Source organism: Heloderma suspectum, chromosome 4 (assembly GCF_057233095.1).
Source record: "Heloderma suspectum isolate Gila_16-S chromosome 4, 16-S_ref, whole genome shotgun sequence".
NCBI lineage: Eukaryota > Metazoa > Chordata > Lepidosauria > Squamata > Helodermatidae > Heloderma > Heloderma suspectum.
The window spans coordinates 174,019,632-174,040,078 of NC_139461.1; the positions used below are offsets into that span (position 1 = coordinate 174,019,632).

General features: G+C 45.8%; 1 protein-coding gene across 1 annotated transcript in view; it reads right to left on the minus strand.

Annotated features, from left to right (window-relative positions):
- NMNAT2 (nicotinamide nucleotide adenylyltransferase 2) overlaps nucleotides 1–20,447 on the minus strand; it is a 118,580-nt gene that overhangs the window by 3,754 nt on the left and 94,379 nt on the right. The window contains exons 5-10 of the mRNA XM_084851329.1: nucleotides 20,117–20,243; nucleotides 19,156–19,236; nucleotides 16,492–16,536; nucleotides 11,454–11,530; nucleotides 1,469–1,570; nucleotides 359–426 (exon numbers count right to left, since the gene is read on the minus strand). Coding sequence (XP_084707455.1) covers nucleotides 359–426; nucleotides 1,469–1,570; nucleotides 11,454–11,530; nucleotides 16,492–16,536; nucleotides 19,156–19,236; nucleotides 20,117–20,243 — 500 coding nt within the window. The remainder of the gene's footprint in view (nucleotides 1–358; nucleotides 427–1,468; nucleotides 1,571–11,453; nucleotides 11,531–16,491; nucleotides 16,537–19,155; nucleotides 19,237–20,116; nucleotides 20,244–20,447) is intronic.

Genomic DNA, 20,447 nt, shown 5'->3' on the forward strand with positions numbered 1-20,447 from the left:
TTGTAGAAACAAGCAAAGAAGACCAAATGCAAGTTCTACTATGAGAGTTCTAACGAACAGTTAACTTTAGTTTGCCTGCCATAATAAAAGAGGAGGAGGGGGAGTCTAGGAACATTGGTGGGCAACAGGAACCTTGTCTCAAGGACTGCAGTCCCTGCTGAGGGATGGAGGAGGTGGCCCGAAAAACAAACAACATTTTAATTGCTCCCATTCTCTGAGTTGTGAGTAAACATTGCCTTGAAAACATGGGTGCCTCTGCAATCAAACACCTTTGGAAATGTGCCTTTTGGGAGTCTTCCCATTTTTACCAAGAGGACCCCTTCTCCAATCACAGCCACCCTCCCCACATCTCACGCACCTGCTTTTGGTGGAACTGACAATGGCCATGGGATGATTCACATCGTCCTTCACAACCAGGATATTGTTCTGTGGAGGAACCATTGACAGAACACTGACATGAGGCCTTTTCTCATGCAACGAGATGATCAAGCGATGCCCTGCACTGGCACGTCATATCTGTCTCTGAGGTCAGATTGGGAAGCATGAGGGGCAGTGCCTTTTTAGTGGTGGCATCAGAAACTCTCCCCGATAAATCAGGGGTGGGCAACACATGGCCCACGAGTTGCATGCAGGCCCCGGCCCCTGTACTGCCAAAATTTGCAGCAACAAAAGAACCACAGTTTTGGACACAAGTTAAATTTGGTCAGCATAGCATTCCACAGCAGTTTGCTGCTGAAAATTGATAACAAATCATCATTTTTTTTGGCCACTGCCATTAGTGCACCATGGAATTCTGCAGGGCAGCTGTGGCAGAAGTGTGGTCCCATGGGAGGGGGGATCTGAGGAACTAAAATGCCCTGGGACATCCCAAAGTTACCCATTTCTGCTATAAATGGTCAAAATAGGAAAGAAAGGAAAGGTGTCCCCCACCCCCATGTCCCTAGAATATAATTTTAGTATGCCCAACCATGAAAGAATGATTTTTAAGAACTAATCATAATTCTTAATGTCGAACAATAACTTCCTGGTGCCTTTGACACACTCAGATTGAAATCAGACATATAAACAGGAAAACACACATTCTTAATGGGCAGTGACTGCTTAGATAGTCTGATCATTTTCATTGCAGAAGAGAAAGCAGAGGAGAAGCGTTCTTGATGAAAATACTCATTCTCATCTGCAGAAATAATAACTTAAAGCTGCATGTGTGAAAATTCCCTTTATCAGACATGCGGTATACCTATTTTCTTTTGACAATCAAAGCAAGTTGTCACTGTCAGATGATACAGCCATGGTTACACGTACCTGATGCTGCATCAACAGTCATCTGACCCAAAAGATGCCCAAGATGAGGAGAAAAGGTAAGCAGAATTCAGACAATGAAGGCGGGCAGGAAAGAACAGGTGCAAGAAAAGCATATCGATCTGTTACATATTAATTTATGGCTGCAATTTTGTGAAGGGCTTACTTTGTACTTGCGGAGCACTGAGGAGTGGTTCATGATCCGGTCTGTGTCAGCACCATCTCGGGGCACAACAACAATGCCGAAGTCCCCAACAATCACCTCCATCTGTTGCAAGACAAAAAGGAATTCTTTAGAATCAAGGGGGAAACAAAATCATGTTTATATTCTTCCGAACTTGAAACAGCTTCTGAATTACTGGTTTCCAGTGAAGATGCATTTCACACCCTTGATTATATTTGGATCCATTTTCTTTCTAATTTGGGTTTTCTCTCTTGTCTTTCCAGAAGGTCTTTGAAAGACAGCAACATAAAACCTTAGGGCATATCTACAATACACACTAATACTGGCTGAACTGTCATTCCATGTTCACAAGGAGCTACGGGAACTGCCGATCTCTCAGTGGAGCTAGGAATCTCTGCGATTCCCAAGATCCTTTGGAGGAAGCCATGACAATTACACTGACATAAAAAAAAAACTGGCATAGGTTTGCGGTGTACACAAACCCCCGGGGTTGGATGGAATTCCAGGTTATCTAGCCTAGTTCCTCCATCTCTCAAACCCGCATTCCAAAACATGAGCAGAAAGCAGGTGTACCACAAAAAGTGACTGGTGGAAGAAATAGCTTCAAGAGCCTGGAGCAAAAGAAACATAAGCATCAGGAGAAAGCAACTGTCCCCGTCATCATTTCCAGTGAATTCTTTTTCTTAATTAGCAAACTGCTTGACAACAGGATTGTCTGGGGATGTTGGAAGGAGGGTCTGTACATTACAAAGAACCCTGGGGAGCCTGTGAGCGGTGGCCAAATCACCCAGAGACAGGAGCAGAGGCCAGGCTTTGGCTTCATCACAAAAGTGTCCCCAAGTGTAGCCCTTTACTTGTTCCCATAGGAAGGAAGTGCAGCCATTCATTTATATGGGAGAAAGGAAAGGGTGCACTTGGGGACATAATTGGGGTGGGTGAAAGTCCTGCCCCTGGAAAGTGCCCAAGCTCACGTGAGGGTTGGCCCACTCTCTACTGCGTCCCAAACTGCAGCCTGTTTAGTTTGTAAAGGAATGGGAGCCACTGCAAATCGGGCCCAGCTTCTACAGTTCCACCCTTTCCTCTGTACATCCTTAGCCAGGGTTCTTTCTCTTAACGTGACAGTAGAGTGATAAAATCCTGGCAGACGCACGCACGCACTGTCAGGCCCCCACTGGAGAAGCCTCCTCAGAGGAGGAGCTAGAGCTCCCAGAGACAACAAGCACCCCAGAACAACCCATATCAGAAGACCAGGAGGAGGCTGGGCCATCAGGGGACGGGGGTGGGTGCAGAGTCATCCTCAGAAGTGGTGAGCAACTCTGACTCCGAAGCAGAGTGACCTCCTGGCCTGAGAGCGGTGTCGCCTCAAGAGGCAGGTCAGTATGGCTCCTTTGTGAAGGGATGCTCGATTAGAAAGGAGGGCTCCTCAAGAGGAAAGGACTCCTTGGGACCATGGCCCTCCTCATGAGTAGAACCTTTGCCAGAGGGCTATAATGACTTGCAGCTGAGCCCTTGGTGGGGCGCAGGAAGCTCTAGCTATGTAAGTCTTCAGTTTCAGCCTAGCCCGTGCTGGAATAACGTTGTTCTACCAGCTCCAGTGCCTTGCATCCCTGACCTTGCTTTGTGGTTGAATGTCTGTGATACTGACCCTTGGACTCCTGCTTGATTTTGCTTCTTGGACTGTATATTGTATCTGACTACTTATCTATATTTTGCCCTTGGCTGTGGCTCAGATCTCTCTTCTGGAAACGACCTACTTGCCTGCATAGCCACTTAACCAGCCAAAACAGGGCACCACCACCCCCCGGAAGATAGTACATAGAAGAGAAAAAATGCTGGTGTTGCAAATTGCAACATTTTACAAAGGAAATGGGCAAATCCCACTGTGGTGGCTGTACTTTTACAGCAGGGATGGGAAGCATGTGGCCTGCCAGATGTTTCTGCAGTGCAGCTCCCATCATCCCTCACCATTGAATATGCTGGCAGGGGTGATGGGAATTGTAGTCCAACAATATCTGGAAGGCCACATGTTCCCCACCCCTGTTTTACAGCATGTTGGGTGTTTGGCTTCTGTGAAGTTCCCGATGCGGGCAGGAACAGCCCAAATCCAGGTTTGACTGTCTCCTGCCACAGAACTTTGGGAAACAGGAGGGTGGAGAGCGGAAGGAAAGACTTGGACTGATGCTTCAGTGCAGGAGGCAATCCTGCTCTGTAATCTGTATCTGAAGAATAAACAAGCTGGGCTATTATGCACAGAATTTCCTGTAGGAAGTAGGTTTTAGCCTTAAAAATAAGAGGTGAGGGATTCCTTTCCCTTATCACTTGTTTTCTGGCTTTGCGAGAAACTTTTCTGACAGAACTGGTCCCGGCCTTGCCTCGCTTCAGGTTTATCTTTGCTCTCTCCTGGGAACTTCCATCTTCCACTGATAAGAGCATCCTATTTCCATTACCAATGTTTATTCTGATGACTCCTAGAGAGCAGGAAAGCCCCTCAACACGGCAGGCTATGATGTGTATGCATGCGTGCATGAGAGAAAAAGGAACTAAAACATAGGCTGCTTTCAGGCAGACAGCACCTACTGCTGCCAGTCAAAATACATTCTGTAGCTACTCCATCTTTTCTTCCTTAGCAGATTTTTTGTGGGAAGTAAAAAGCTGGAAGAAGCAGTGGGGAAAATATGAGATGGTTACAAGATGAAGGCTTGTAGAGCCAGTGTGGTGTAGTGGTGAAAGTGTTGGACTGGGAGCCAGGAGATCTGGGTTCTAGTCCCCACTCGGCCATGGAAGCTCACTGGGTGACTTTGGGCCAGTCACAGACTCTCAGCCCAACCCACCTCACAGGGATGTTGTTGTGAGGATAAAACGGAGAGGAGGAAGATTATGTATGCTGTCTTGGGTTTCTTAAAGAGGAAAAATGTCGGGATATAAATGTAATAAATAAATAAATGAAGATGTCGTCGTCTGGATCTCCCGTAAAATTCTGTGAAGGAGGCAAGTCAATTGCATGACAAAATCCTTGTCTGGAAGCATCCATAGATCAGTGGCATAACTATATATCTATTAATAAAGGAGGAAGTTCAGATGCAGACCAGGATTTGGGTTTGAAACTAGGGGCCCAGACAAGGTAGGAGAGATGGTTGGCCAATGATAAGAATCCCTCTACCCTTGTTTTAAAAAATAGCAAATGGGGAACTATAATAATACTCAGTTCCCCCCAAGCCATCCTATATAAAGAGCTTTTATAGATCAGGCAGTTTAACCCACTCTTTCTTTGTCCAGTTTCATTGCAGATTTTAGATCGGAGCTTTACATGAAGATGTTTTCCTCCCTGCCTTTCCATACTTTCCACTACATAACCTCTATGTGGCACTGTGATATAGCAGAATAATGCAAGTTATTCTGCCAAAAAAAAAAAACCTGCAAAAATAATGCAAAAAAAAAAATACTGGATTTTCCCCACTCCACCCACTTTCTCCCCACCCTGCAAAAATGCTCTTTAAAAACTGAAGCAAAACTGGAGGGTTATGACGTTGTCTAAAGCACATGTAAACAACTGTGAGTGAGAAATGGTGAGCGCAGAATAAAAGCCTTGTCTAGAAAAGCTCAAAGTGAACGTGGGAGGTGGAAAGATCAGACTTGGAGGGTGTGCATTCTCTGAGCCCAATCCCCCCCTCCACACACACACACCCTGATGAAGTGGGCAAGGGAAATAAGGCTAATCTGAAGAACTCAAGGAAGGAGGAGATTTTCAGCTTTCAGTTGGCATGGTAGAAGCACAATAGCAGTGTCAAGCCCTCAGCACAGGATTGGATCCAAAGGGGGTTGCTGGTAACCTCCTGCAGAGTTGAGGGAGGGAAGCCTGCCAGGCTGAACATGGAGTGCAAAAGTCTGACATGCTCCTTTCGATCTGGCAAGGGTTGGGTCTACACCTCCCTCCAAAGAATGAGTTACAACACAGTCCCACACATGAGTCCACTGAGTACAAGTTGCTCAAGTAAGTGTGTTTAGGATTGCAGCCTTACAGTGCAATCCTATTACTGTTTACTCAGCAGTAAGCCCCACTGACTTCAAAGGGACTTACCCTGGGTATGTGTGTACAGGATTGCAACCTTGGTCTTTTTACTAGTCGACAAATTGTGTTTTATTAGTAGCTTCCTATCAGAACCACTAGATGAAGCACGGCTGCCTAGCCCTTTATTTGGCAAACAGTTTGCAGCATTTTCTCCCTAAAATAGCTGAGAAGAGGATATCCAGTTTGGCTCTTCCAACTGCCTAAAACCTTTTGTACTGTCTTGGCGACAAGCAAGCATGGTTCAGCCAATGTATCCAAACCTATTTCCTTTCCCTTCAACCCAGCACCTTTAATCACGTTGCACAGGAAGGGAGGACCCCCCGCCCCACCCCACCCTCAAACTTCTGCATCAGGCTGAAAGATGCGCAGTAGACTTTATTTACTTCAAAGACATTTCCACCCTGTCTCCTCACAGCAAAAAAGAAGATTTCAAACTACTACTTTTGTGTGGCACTTTCAGTCCAGCAAGCCCTCAAACCCACTCCGTGCAAGTGAGCACTCTTCACAAGCAGGGAAGGGAGGGCAGCCTGGCAGATTTGTGTCTGCTCTGCTTTCAGCCTGCCCGATATCTCTCTCTGCAGAGCTGCCTCTCTCCCAGTGCTTTGCTGGAGGGAGGGTCTCCATTACCTATTTACTTATTGCTCATGATCTAGATCCTCCTTATCTATAAACCAGCAACCATCTGGAAGCCTGTAACGGATTATAAGGCCACCATTCTAGTTTCCCTTCCCAAAGGAGGATGTGCCACACACCAGGCCTGACCCACATCACCTGGGCTGCGTGCACAGAGCAGGGGCAAATGCAGAGCAGCGCTTGCTCCTGAACTAAAAAGCCAAACACAGTGGGCAGTTGGGTACAGTCCACTGGTGTAGGGCAGCCTTCCCCAGCCAGGCACCCTCCAGATGTATTGGACTTCAATTTCCGTCATTCTTGTCCAGCTCCACTACTACTCCCATCCCCAGCTTGATTACCCCATACCTTTAGGGCCTTTTCACACATCCCAAAGCAACAAACCCAGGTTTGCCACCAAGTGTACACTCAGCAGGGAGCGGCAGTCAATCCTGCATCTCTAATGTGTGTTATGTATGAGCTTCAAAAACCTGTTTGTCATATTCACATTTTAAGGCCTGCATTTAGTTTGAATGTAACAGTTGCAGAGAAGGAGTTTCTCTTTTTGGCACAACCTTGATTCTAATTCCTTTTTGGCCTGATTTTATGGTTGAGTTGGGAGAATGGTTAGGCTTTTGTGCTGCATTTTACTGGGTGACACATCCTGAGCCTCTAAGCCTGGAGGAATTTTGTAGCTATTATTATGCATACAGCACACTGGGGTTTGTTTTTTAATCCTTATTTCCTGCAGTATCCTGGAAAGCTTTCTAGCCATATTAGGTTCTGCACGGCCCTCTCTACCCACATGCTAAATTTAGGGCCAAAGTTACGTGCTTGTGCTTTCCTTAATGCAGCAGTTTGGGATGGAGCCCTTTGAACATCTCCTCCAAGTACACCCATGGGATCTGCAGCCTGGCTTCCTCCAAGGAGCATCTGCCAGTCAAGCTCACACAGTGACAGGGGTACAGAAAGAAAGAATGATGAGATGGAGCAGGAAGAGTTCTTGAAATGGGGATAAAACAGAATGGGTTATATTTAAACTGCAAGCTCCTTGGGACAGGGACCTCGTTGATATTTATTTGCTTGAAGCATTCTTTACCCCGTTCTTCAGCCAAAGTGGCTTGCAAACACCAATAAGAAAATAGTGCCTGCCCTCAGGCTTACAATCTAAGGGTGCAATCCTTTGGCCACTAGACAGCGGCTAGATGGCTGTAGGATTTTTCATTTTCTGGGAACTGACCTCGGAGCCAGCCGTCCAAGCTCGGTTCCCAGAAAACCACCTCCCTGCCCCCTCCCCAGGGTATGTCCCCGGCTCCACACTCGGAAAAGCAGCGCAAAGCGGGGGAAAGGGGGCATTCCTGAGGGTGGGGGGGGAGGTCAAAAGCACCAGTACGATAGTTCCTATGTGCTGTCCAGCCTCCCCTGTCCCCCCACTCTGAGGCTTCCCAGCTAGACAGCTGAAATCGGCCATCTAGCTGCAAATGCACGGTGGCCGGAGCACGGAGGAGAAGATCCCCTCCGCACTCCACCCACCCTGCATTGGATAGTTGGTCGCCTCAGAGTTTAGAGGCGGCCAACTATCCCCATAGGATTGTGCCCTAACAGGCACAACCGAAATGGGAAAGGATTGGGAGGGAGGAGGAAAATAATTTTTCTCGTTCCTTCACTTACTCCAGGGACAGGCAACTTTTTTTAACCCATGGGCACATCTGACATTTTGAAAGTGTCAAATTGCCATGGGGGGCATGGCCAATAACAAAATGTTGGGAGCACTCCCCCCTCTGGATTCTGGCTTTTCTTGCCCTCCCCGCTATGGATTATGCTCTCACCTTCTTTCTTTCTCCCAAGTTATTTTTTTGGTAGGGGACTTCCCCCTGCCCCATCTTGGCCTGGGACTGCAATACCTGCCAGAGCGCCTCTCCCAAAATGACCCTACCCTTACTCTATGTTCAACATCTAAGGTCCTGCTCCCGGTGCCTCTTCTCAGGGAAGCTTGGAAGGAGGCAACAAGGGAGAGGGCCTTCTCTCTGGTGGCCCCCCACCTGTGGAACGATCTCCCCAATAAAGCCCACTTGGCACCAGCATTGTTATCTTTTTGGCGCCAGGTTAAGACCTTCCTCTTCTCTCAGGCATTTGGAAGCACATGATGAGTTTTTAATTGGGCCTGGATTGGCCTTTGGTTATGACTGACTGTTCAAAGTTATTTTTAGTTATACGTGGTCTTTGTGTATATGGTCTGTGTGTTTTATGTAAACGGCTTTTAAACTTTGTATATTGTATTTTAATGTTTTAATCTCTGCAAACTGCCCAGAGAGCTTTGGCTATGGGGCAGAACAGAAATGTAATCAATAATCAATAATAATAATAGACTCCCCACAAGTGATATTGCTCCATTGACTTTAATAGAAGCTGCCTCAAGGGTCTTTGGTGGTGGTGGTGGGGCTTCCCCCCTCAAGCCATTTTGGCAGGGGATATCGCTGTGAATGGAGGGGAGTGCAAGGGGTCTGGGCAGCTACCAGTAGGCCCATGAGCGTTGTGTTGCCACCCCATGTTACTCTGTGCAGCCCCATGTCCAGCGATGAACTCTATATAAATAACAGCAGTCTGGTGAGTCAAAGCAGAAGTGCACTCTCCCTTAGACTGCTTAGTGGCCCTCCATATGTTTTGGCCTACAACTCCCATCAGCCCTAGCCAGCATAGCCAGTGGCGAGGGATGATGGGAGTTGTAGGTCAAAACATCTGGAGGGCCACAAGTTGCCCACCCCTGGTTTAGGGTGGCCCAGGTGGGACTACCACACTCCCATAAAGCATTTTAAATCGGGGTGGGCTTGCGGGATCTACTTTGTTTTTCTAAGGGGTGGGTTGAATGTGCCTTCTCTGGTGTGGCACCCCGGCTGTGGAATGCCCTCCCCTTGGAGGGCCGATTGGTGTGTATATTGGTTTCATTTCAGTGCCAAGTTCAAACATGGCTTTTTACCAAAGCCTCTGAGGGCTAAATGCATTCCCTAAAGTTGCACACTGTTTTAACTATTTTATTGTTTTAGATTTTAATTGGTATTAACTTTTTATGGTTTAATATGTTTTAGCTGTTTAAATTATTTATTGTTTTATACTGTTTAAATTTATTTCATTTGTACACCGCCCTGAGATCTTAATGATATAGGGCAAGATACAAATGTTTAAAATAACATACATACATACATACTAGAACCCTGAGATCCACCAGCTGGAGCCTGGTGCAAAGGACGTACACTTAGCATTAAAGAATTCTGAGGTTGGGAATTGGTTTAGAACTGAACGGAGCTCATGGACCACATAGTAAACAACCCCTGGTCACCCCAAGGTTTCTTCATTTCAGCAGTCTAATTTAGGGCAGGAGGGGAAGTGATTTTGTTGTTGCTATTGTTAAACAACTGGGAGTCAGAAATCCTTGCTGATTTACTGCAAATCACCCAAGGCTCTACCAGTAGAGCGAGACCTGCCCACCCCTGCTTTAAATTGTTACATAGAGGAATTTTAGCTGATGCAGATTTTCTCACCATTACATAGAGGGGTACCTTTAATGGGAGGGCAGGAGTGGGGCCACCTATTCCCCTGGCAGTTCAGATCACCTGTTATTATTCATCAGGATAATCTATAATTTTGGACAACACAGTGTTTCTACACGCCAAATGACTATACAAGGACCTATGTACTAAGCATGCATGCCAAAGGCATAAAGCCCTTTAAGGAAAAAAAAAAAGTTGACTCTTTAACCCTGAGGTCCCCAACGTAGCACCCGCCAGCACCAAAACACTCTCGCACACCTCCTCTTGCACATCCGAAGTACCCTCCCCCTCCCTGGCAGCAAGGGCACCCTGCAAAGCCAAATGCTGCCCTCCAGCCCCATCTTCAGTCACCTGGAATGCCCCTGAATGCTACACAGACGTGTTGGGTGGGGTGGTGATCATGGGGGTGGGGGAAGAAAGCAGGGCAGGAGGATGTGCGGGTGTGTTTTCTGTGTGAGCCGGATGTTCTGGATCTATTTTGTGTGTCTGGTGTGTGTGTGTGTTTTGTATGTGGTTTCTGTGTGCTTGCAACAGGGGAGGTGTTTGGGGGAAATTAATTTGGGGGTGATCTTTCAATGAATGCAGGTTCAAGAGTTGCTTCCTCTGCCTTGCTCTCAGGTTCTTGGGTCTTTTTGCCTCTCCATTTTGCCTCCTCTTAAATGGATGTTTGTGATAGGCCCCACATCCACCATGATAGTCATTTTGTGAATGGGCATGACCCCTCTGTGGCAGCCATTTTGTGATGGTGCCCACATGATGTATTTATTTATTGATTGACTGCATTTAAATCCTGCTTTTTTTTCCTCTTGCAAGGAACCCAAGGCAGCTTACGTTATCCTCCTCCTCTCCATTTTATCCTCACAAGAACCCTGTGAGGTAGGTTGGGCTGAGAGTCTGTGACTGGCCCAAAGTTACCCAGTGAGCTTCCATGGCCGAGCGGGGACTAGAACCCGGATCTCCTGGCTCCCAGTCCAACACTATCGCCACTACATCATGCTGGCTCTCATCACATACCTGCGTATTCAAAATTCCAAATGAACCACTAGCCCCAAAAGCTTGAGGCCCCCCTCTTTTAACCTATGTTGGGAAGGGCCCAATAGCTCAGTGGTGGGGATCATGCTTTGCCTGCAGCAGGATCCCAGTTCAATCCCAGAATTTCAATGTTGGGTATCGCTTTAAACACATCTAGGGCCTATAAGTATGTTGTCCCACCCTCAAAAGTGGGTCAGGCAATGGTCAGCTCTGTCTACGGCAACTCTGTATGCGTTGTTCACATTACTATAGTTATTATGAGGTATGAGACAAATGACCACAAGACCTGTTTTCAAAATCCATGCTGGTGTTGGTGTTTCATGAGGTGCAAAAGCAGACCTTAAGACCTTGCTGTGAATCTACCTTCCTACAACTCTACTGAAATCTGAAATGGTGCTGCTGCTTGCATGACAAGCTGCCCCTGCCAGAAATTCCTCTTTGATGCCACTATGAACGGTGCAAGACCTACGCATCTGGTCCTCTGCCTCTGTTAGAATTAGAAACGGAGGTGTCACACAAAGTGAATTGGAGGGTAGAAGCAGGCAGATGGTCTGTGGTTTCCCAGACATTCAAAACTAAAACGAAAACCCTTGGTGAGAATACTGTGCTAACTCAGCGGCTGGTGGGCTGTGTGAAAATGGATCAAGTGAATGATCAAGAGGCAGAGAAGAGAGAAACCAGATTGCAGCTTCGCTTGTCTCCTACTCACATCAGCTTCATTCCATAGGCCTGGGATACAGAAGGACTCTAGCAAGTCACTTCCACACAGCAGCAAGATTCGAAGTTCTGCAGAAAAAGATACGCAGGGATTCAGATACACAGGCACCCGTTGTTCCCTAGATGACAGCCCCACACTAATCTCTTTCCCCATGACCCAAAGACCTGGAGAGAGAGTTGTCTGACAAGGGAAGAAAAGATGAGGTTTTGACACAGAGCTATTGCTCACATTCTGTTTCCAGGCCTAGGCTGCCTCTCACAAGCATCTCCAAGGCATGCGCACTTGTGTGGATGTCGTCTGTGAATGCGCAGTTACCATAAGTGACGTCTGTGTTTGTGAACGTCTTCTGGAGTGTTGCAGTTCTCAAATCTGTTGGGTAAACCGGTTGTGTGTGTGCTGCCTATTTTTGACAGGATGTCTGTTATGTCTTTGTTCTGACAGGTTGCCTTATGCACTGGAAGTGACTTCCAGGAGTCATTCCATCTTTGAAAACCCAAAGTATTCCTCAAGGAAGCTCACTATAGTTCAAAGAGAGACTTGTTTCCCAAAATGTTCTCTGCAGGTCCAAACTGACATAGCATGCTGGAGTAGGGTAAACTGATATAGCACACATCTCAGGGTGTGTGTAAGGAGGAGCTGTTGCATATAGAAATGCTTGGAAAGCTTAAATGGCTGGAATTATCATTCCTTTCTCTGAAGAGCACAAAGAACCAAAGTTGCTTCTTAACCAGAGACTCCAGTGGGAATGCCCTGGTGCTCCCTATAACCTTTCCCACATCTTATTTTACTTTTGCACAAATTGAATAATGATTTTTATCTTATTTGGCTAGATCAGCACAGTTCTGATTACATCTGTTCCCAGGCCTCTAATTGTAGGTCAATTAAAAACAGTCCTTGGAATCTGGAGCATGTATAGCACTCACTAATGCTTGATCGGAAATGAAGCGTGTCTCTCTGCATTGTCAGTTTGGCCATCAGAGGGAAGGAAGAAGTAAGACTCCTATTCTACTGAGACTCGCAAATTATATCTCAGCAGGGTTAAAATGGTGGATCTGTACTTATTAGGATTTAAAATATAATTTGCATGTTGACAATCAATGGCAAATGTTGTGAATGCCCCAGAGCTATTTCAGAGTTACTTAAATGCTACTGTCACCATCCCACACCGTAGCATCTGCCACCTCACTCTGCCGAATGGTAGGGCTGGCCCTGCAAAGTTACATCCAACATCAGACACTTGTCTTTTTGGAGGGCTCAGATTTGGTTCACACAATCACCACGGCTTAAACAAACAGCAGTGTGTGCTGGTGTGTGCCAGACAGCATTTGCCTAATGTCAGTACAGGCTGGGCTGGTTGTGTTATCTGAACCTGGGCGGCATGGCTTGTTTGAGGGAGAAACAACCCCCAAACAACCCATGGCCTGTTGTTGGATGGAGGGTTGTTTCCCCCTCAAGCAAGCTGTGCTGCCTGGGTTCAGATAACATGACAAGCTGCACCAAGGTGGGTAATTAGGCAAATGGCAGCCGGGACATGATTGTGTGAACTGAGCCTGTGTTGTGCTTGACATTTCTGTGCTATATAAATTCTCTGATCTGATGTGCACTCTTTTACACATTTGGCTGCTTTTATCCAGATCATAGGTTTGATTGTGCATGATTCATCTGATACTTGAGAACTGATACACAATTTGACTCCATGGAAGATCAGGCCATTTAGGAAGGAGCCTTGTGGATGGAACTAAGGGGCGGGGGTGGGATGCATCTGTCAGATAACTGAACTTCGCTTCTCGGGAAGTGCAGATTAAGTACACAGTGCAAATTCCCCCCATCCCTACTAGGAGGAAGCCGGCATGGGCACTTTGGATTTCTTCTTGCCATCATCCCATAATCCCCCCCTCCCCCGCAATATTCATAAAACTTCTGTTTCAAATACAGGAGATTAAGTGTTGTCTGATTTGTCTCTAATACCTCCAGCTCTTTCCTCTTAGCTTCAATTTGTTTATATGGGTACCTAGAGCCTGTTTGTGCGTATTGTAAGGATAGATTTGCTATTGCGAATTCTAGATATTTACTCCTTTTTGAGACCTGCCTTTTTAACCATGCCTTTTACCGAATGGAGACCCCTCTTATAATGGGTTTCATTGCTTCATAAAGGAGGCTATTTGAAATTCCTGGAGTGGAATTCTCATTAAAGTATTGTGTAAGCACCTCCTGAATTCTTTCTTGAATAATCTCATTTGCAGTTAATAATGGGCTAAAGGACCAAGATGGTGTGCTTTGGGGCGGGTCAGAGTCCAGAGCCAGTTCTACTGCCACCGGGGCGTGGTCTGTTATTTTAATGATTCCAATGTGGGTTGATCTAACAGTCTCTAATAAGGATTTGGGGGTTAAGATAAAATCTATACGACTTAAGGTCTGGAATCTCGATGACTGAAACGTGAAACTCTTATCTCTAGGGTTGCACTCACTCCAGACATCCACGATCCCCCTATCTCTTAACAATCGTAGCAGAATCAGCTGCTCCCGCCCCCTTTGAAGTTCTTTTGCATTCTGACATTTCCTCTTCCACTTTGGATCAATCAAGTCCCTGTGTGACATACCTCTGACATTCCAATTTAAATTATAAATTAATATTTTGTGAATTTTCCCATCTTTCTCAAGACCATACTTATGAACTTTTTTGTCCCATGTTTGGTGCATAACTTGCCCCCAGAGTTAGACTTGTTTTACCGTTCACTACTCCCTCTACAAAGATAAATCTTCCCTCTGTCCTTTAAAATGCATCCAGGTCTGAAATCCAGGCTGTCAGCTATCACTATGCCTGTTCCCCTGGCTTTTGCACAGCCAGGGGCTAAAAATTGTTACCAAACCATTTATTTTGCAATAATGAGATTTTTAGATCTGTCTTGTGAATTTCTTGCAAAAAAAATGTATCTGGGGGTGCACTGTCTGTAAATATTGAGTAATTCTAGCCCATTTTATTTTGTCCCCCATGCCTTTAACATTAAGTGTTATAACTTTAATCAGCAGCATAGCCATCCCCTCATTAAAATTAACTCTTTGGCCTTCTACTCCTTGCCTGGGTTTCAATCCTGGCCTCGGCCCTCCCCTTCATTAAGTCTGTTGCCCCTTCGCAGCATGCAGAAAATAAAGTACATTTACTCCTTGTGACCCTTTGCTCACCTTCTTTACCCAAAAACTGTGCAACTCTGATGGTCAATAACAAAATAATGCTTCTAAAAAATACCATAACTGTGCTTATGCCCCAAATAAAGAATTTGGGACACTCCCCAATCCTTCTGGGGAAGTCTGCACTAGGTTTAAGTTTAACTTTATTAAACATTTCTATGGGATTGAAAGTTTTAAAGTGAAAATGCAACATTTTCCTCATGGCCGCCATCCACTGCTGAAATTTGCCAGCGTGGGGGCAGCAAATTGAGAGCCGTGGGGGCCACAAAAAGGGACAGGGAGGCCATATGCAGTCTACAGGCCACATGTTGCCCACCCCTGGCTTACAAGCATCAGATGAAAGCCATACATTTCCTTCTTCCTGGCTAATGGCACAGGGAGAATTTGAGGAAGGGGAGAATTTGGATCAGGGCTGCAGGCTGCCCCCCCTCCAAAACACATCTCATTGCAGCCACTTTCTGTAAAATAATAATTCAAAAAACAATAACAGGATTCCTGCTGCCTTGTTTGGGCAATCAAAAAGCTCTTACCTTACCACGTGAGTGGGACCATGCCCCATAGCCCCACCCCTAACATTATGTGCTTTTTGCAAACTGCCCCCCTCCGGGGCATTTGTACACATGACACAAATGCTGCAGGAGGGAAGCCTACCCACATACAGCCATTCACGCAATACACTCCCTCAATAGCTCCCCTCCCTCCAAACACCTGGGGAGAGGCTATATGATGTGTACAACATTAGGGTTGGAACTACACGGCACAGCCCTGCTCCCCATGCTATTCTTCAGGTACGAATGCCTGAATACAGCTCATGTCTCATGCAACGGAATCCTTGAGTGTCTCTGTTACTTTGAGCCGATTCACACATCACGATAAGCCACCCTGAAAATAGGTTCCGGTGGGCTGGTTGTTCGCTTGCTAGCCCACATTATTCCCGACAGACGATCAGGTGCTCTGCAGCTTACCATGGCTTGTTTCCTGCCCATGCCCGGGATGTATCCCTCAGCAGCCTACTCTGCTGTCACTAAGCTAAACTAAACTACTGTGTTTTAGTGAATTTGTGCAAATCTCCCCAAACTTTTTTTTTAAGTTAAATATGTGCAAGTCTCCCCAAATGTGAGAAAAATAATGTTAAATACATGCAAATCCCCCTGAACATGAAAAAATAATGGTAAATATATGCAAATCTCCCTCAAAGTGAAAAAAGTTACATTTGTGCAAACCTCCCTGAAGATGGAGGGAAAAATAGCGTTCGGTATGTGCATATCTCCCGAAGGTGGAGCGGAAAAGTTAAATTTGGACAAATCTCCCCAAAGGTGAAAAAAGGGTAGTGCTGTCTAGGGAGGCAATGAAGTAGAGGAGTAAATTGACTAGTGTCATTTCAAGATGTAATAGAGGGGGGATATTGTTAGTGCGATCACGAAGAGTGATTGGAGTTTTCGCCACTCTTGCCAGGTGACTCTGTAGCCCTTCCTGACAAACCGTGCACAAGCCATCATGCTGGGTTTGCATGTCACAAGCCACTCTGAAAACAAGCCACCCTGAGCAGCACCCTGAGCCACCCAACTACAAGCCATGGGTTCTCCGGGAGGCTTGCCAAGGTTAGCAATCCTCACTGAGGAAACTGTGCTGGGTTCGGACATCACGACAAACCACTCTGAAACAAAGAAGGCTGACAACTCACCATGGGTTGTCATGTCGTGTGAACCTGATCAATTGTCTCACTGGACATGACCTTGCTTGTCTGGTCCTGCATCGCTAGACAGAGTAGCAGTCATCCTGTCCCTCATTTGACAAATATGCCCCCCTTTGCCTGGGCCCATAGAGGATGCTCACTTACCAATCTCTTCATATCTCATCACTGTCCCCAGATTTGCATTTTCATCTAGAGGAAAAATAAAGAAAGGAAAGAACATCCTGGATTTAGATTTGGCAAGAAGACCAGCAACAGATCTGCCCATGAGTTCAGAACACCAGCTGAGTGTTTATTAAAGAAGTCACAAATAAGTAATCATTCATTTACATTGCATGCTTTTACCATTGTACTCAGAGTGGCTTAGATACAAATACAACAAAAAACAATGAAAATTCAAATGAATGCTTGAAGTAGGGCTAGTAACAAAGGCCAAGCCACACACAGGGCAGCAGACCTGCTGTCTAGTGGTGTACTGGAGCCAGGGCTCACAGGGACTCAGCCCAGTCACTTTTTGATTAGCAGGAATGCTGATGTCATCTGCCACCCCCCACAGACTTCCCTGTTCCCTCTGAGCTTAGCTGCAATCCTCACAGTAGCTGAGTGGGGAAATGAATTTTCCCAGCAACAACATATTGTTCCTTGTTGTAATGCAAAGTATTTTCCATTTCATCTATGTCCTTTCTATAATGCTCAATAACCAAAGCTCTCTGGGCGCTTCACAAAAATTACAAACCAAAAACTTAATATAAACACTTTAACACACAAAATTTAAAAAGATTTTTTTTAACAGCTACAATAAGATACTGGGATCCGATAAATCCACTGTCATAAAAAACCTCATCATATGCCATCAAATACCTGGGAGTACAGGACAGTATGTTAACCTAGCACTGAAAAGATAACAATGTTGGCACCAGGCAGACCTCAGTGGAACGATCATTCCAAAATTGTGGGGTTACCACTGAGAAGGCCTGCTCCCTTGTTGCCACCCTCCAAGCCTCCCTCAGAGGAGGCACTCACAGGAGAGCCTCAGATGATGAGCATAGTATATGGGTAGGTTTATTTAATTTAATTTTATTTATTTATTACATTTATATCCCACCTTTCTTCCATCATGGAACTCAAGATGGCTATATGTGGTTCCCATGTAGTCTCCCCTCCAAGCACTGACCAGACCCAGACCTACTTAGCTTCAGCAAGGTGGCTGCCTCACATGCTTTCAGACTATGCCCTGGGCTGATACTGGGAGAGGCACTCTGGCAGGTATTGCAGGCCCAGGCCATATTCTATAGGTCAAATCCAGGACCTTGAATTGGGCTCAGAAACATACAGGTAGCCAGTATAAGTGGGCCAGAACTGGTGTTATATGTTCAGACCTCCTAGTCCCTTTGATCAATCTGACCACCACATTTTGCACAAGCTGCAGCTTCCAAACAGTCTTCAGAGGCAGCTCCGCACAGAGTGTACTACAGTAATCTAACCTGGAGGTTGCCAGAGCACGGACAACTGAAGCCAGGTTATCCCTGTTCAGATAAGGGCATAGCTGGGCCACCAACCGAAGTTGGGAGAAGGCACTCCATGCCACAGAGGCCACCTGAACCTCAAGTGACAGCAATGGCTCCAGGAGAACCCACCCCCAAGCTATGAGCCTGCTCCTTCATGGGCAGTGCAACCCTATCTAAAACAGGATGAACGCCCTCCATTCAGTCAGAAGAAATACCCAAAAATAGCATCTCTGGGTGCTATTGTGTGGATTGAGCTTGAGTTTATTAGCCCTAACCCAGTCCATTGTCACAGCCAGGCACTGGTTTAGCATATCCACAGCCTTACCTGATGAAAATGAAAAGGAGAAATAGAGTTGCGTGTTATCAGCATACTGATGGCAACGCACCCCAAAACTCCTGATGACCCCACTCAACTCTTTCATGTATATGTCAAATAGTATTGCGGGGGGACCCGACCTATGCGTAACCCCATACTGGAGAATCCATGAAGCCAAGCAATATCCCCCAAATACCACCTTCTGGAGCTGGCCATGCAAGTAGGAGCGAAACCACTGCAATGCAATACCTTCCACTCCCGACTCAGACAATTTCTCCAGAAGGATACCATGGTCAATGGTATTGAAAGTCCCCAAGAGATCAAGAAGAATCAACAGAGCCATACTCCCCCGTCTCTCTTCTGATGTAGGTCATCATACACAGCAACCAAGGCTGTTTCCATGCCAAAACCTGGCTTGAACCCTGACTGAAATGGATCTAGATAATCAGTCTCATCCGTCCGCAGCTGCTTGGCCACCATCCACTCAATGACCCTGTCCCGGAAAGGAACATTTGCCATGGCCATGGTCATGACTGTTATATATAACATATAAGAGCCAGGAAAGAAAACTGTTCCAGTTGCTGATCACAACTTTTTTTTAAAATGCTTTTTAATTTTATTTTAAAAGGTTTAACACTTTACAAAATACACCATATTTCACAACACCTATCCTTAATTAAATTTCCCAAAAAGGAAAGGAGAAAAACAGTCATATTAGTTCTAACAATGTATACAGATGAAGTTAATCTTGAACCATATCATTCCAGAACGTTTTAAACAAATGCAATTTTTTGATGAACTGATCTATTCGTCACCTCCCCTCTCTAACCCTCACTAAATAAGTGAGTTTAACCATACAATTCCCCAAACTTTCCAATACCATTCATCAACTGATGTGGTGGGGGTGGATCTTTTTCCATTTTTTACTGATGAGCAGACATGCTGCAAGTGACAACTTTTAACTGACTGGAACCAGTTGTAACATACCCACAAAGGTGAAACGCTCCATCGGTGGGCGAACACAGCAAATCCTACTAAGGCTTTCTCCGACCTTCCCCAAAAACTTTGCTAAAAAAAGCAGAGGGGGAGTGGGGAGAAGAAAAAGAAAAGTTAGCATCCAGTACAGGGCAGAAGCAGCCCTGTAGTAAGAAATGGAACAATGTTTTGCCTCCATTCAATTGCTTTACCACACATTTAAAAACGTTTGTTTTACATTTTAGAACACCTGAAATATTTTTGGACTCTGATTGGCTTGGCAAAACTTTAAAAAAAGTTTCATCAACACAGATCTGTATTTCTTTCCCTGAATTGCATCATAGAGACAAAAATGCTTACCCCCATATTTGGGTGAAAATCGCTAGAATGCAAATTTCACCGTGGGATAGAGAGAGCCACGACGGCCACTAAACACTGTCTAGAGGGCCAAAGGATTTTTCGGTTCCCAGAAACTACACTCCCTCCCCCTCATATCCAGCATGGTTCTTTCTGTGCTGGCTGCTTTCCCATGTTCAGGAATGGAGTGTAGAGAGGGCAAAAAGAGGGCAGTACTGGGGGCGAGGAGGGGAGAAGACCATGGAAGACTCTTTATGAGGCTTCCTATGCACCATGCAGCCTCCCCTCCTCCCGCTCCGACGTCCCTGGCTAGACACATAAAATTGCAATTGCAGTGCAGTATCTCCCACTCCCAACTCAGACAATCACCCCAGAAGGATACCATGATCGATAGTATCGAAAGCTGCCAAGAGATCAAGGAGTATCAACAGCATCACACTCCCCCATCTTTCTTCCAACATAGGTCATCATAAAGGGCAACCAAGGTGATTCCTGTGCCAAAACCTGGCCTAAACCCCAACTGAAATGGATCCAGATAACCTGTAGCCATGGAGGCTTCCACAGCCCTGTCTAAGGGGAGTTTTAGAGAACACTGTGGCTTTATTCCAGGACCTACCTGCAGTGGGCTTGTTGGAAAGGTTGCTGTTCTGATAGATAGGCTGTGGGGTCTCATTCTGGGGCTGTCCAATCACAGGGGTCAGGGAAGGTGTGTTCACATTGGAAAGGATGCAGCCAGTAACTCTCTAGAAGAGATGGTGGATGTCAGTCGGTGTTGGCACATTTATAACTCATTCATAGCAATGAGGGATGTTGGAGAAATCCACAATGGAATTAAATTAATTTGGATTTTTATAGATCCGACCCATGGATTCTGCAGCAGACTGGCTTCTTCCCCAGTTGGGCAGTGTCCATAGACTTGTGGACCATTTTTCTAACTGTAATTTAGT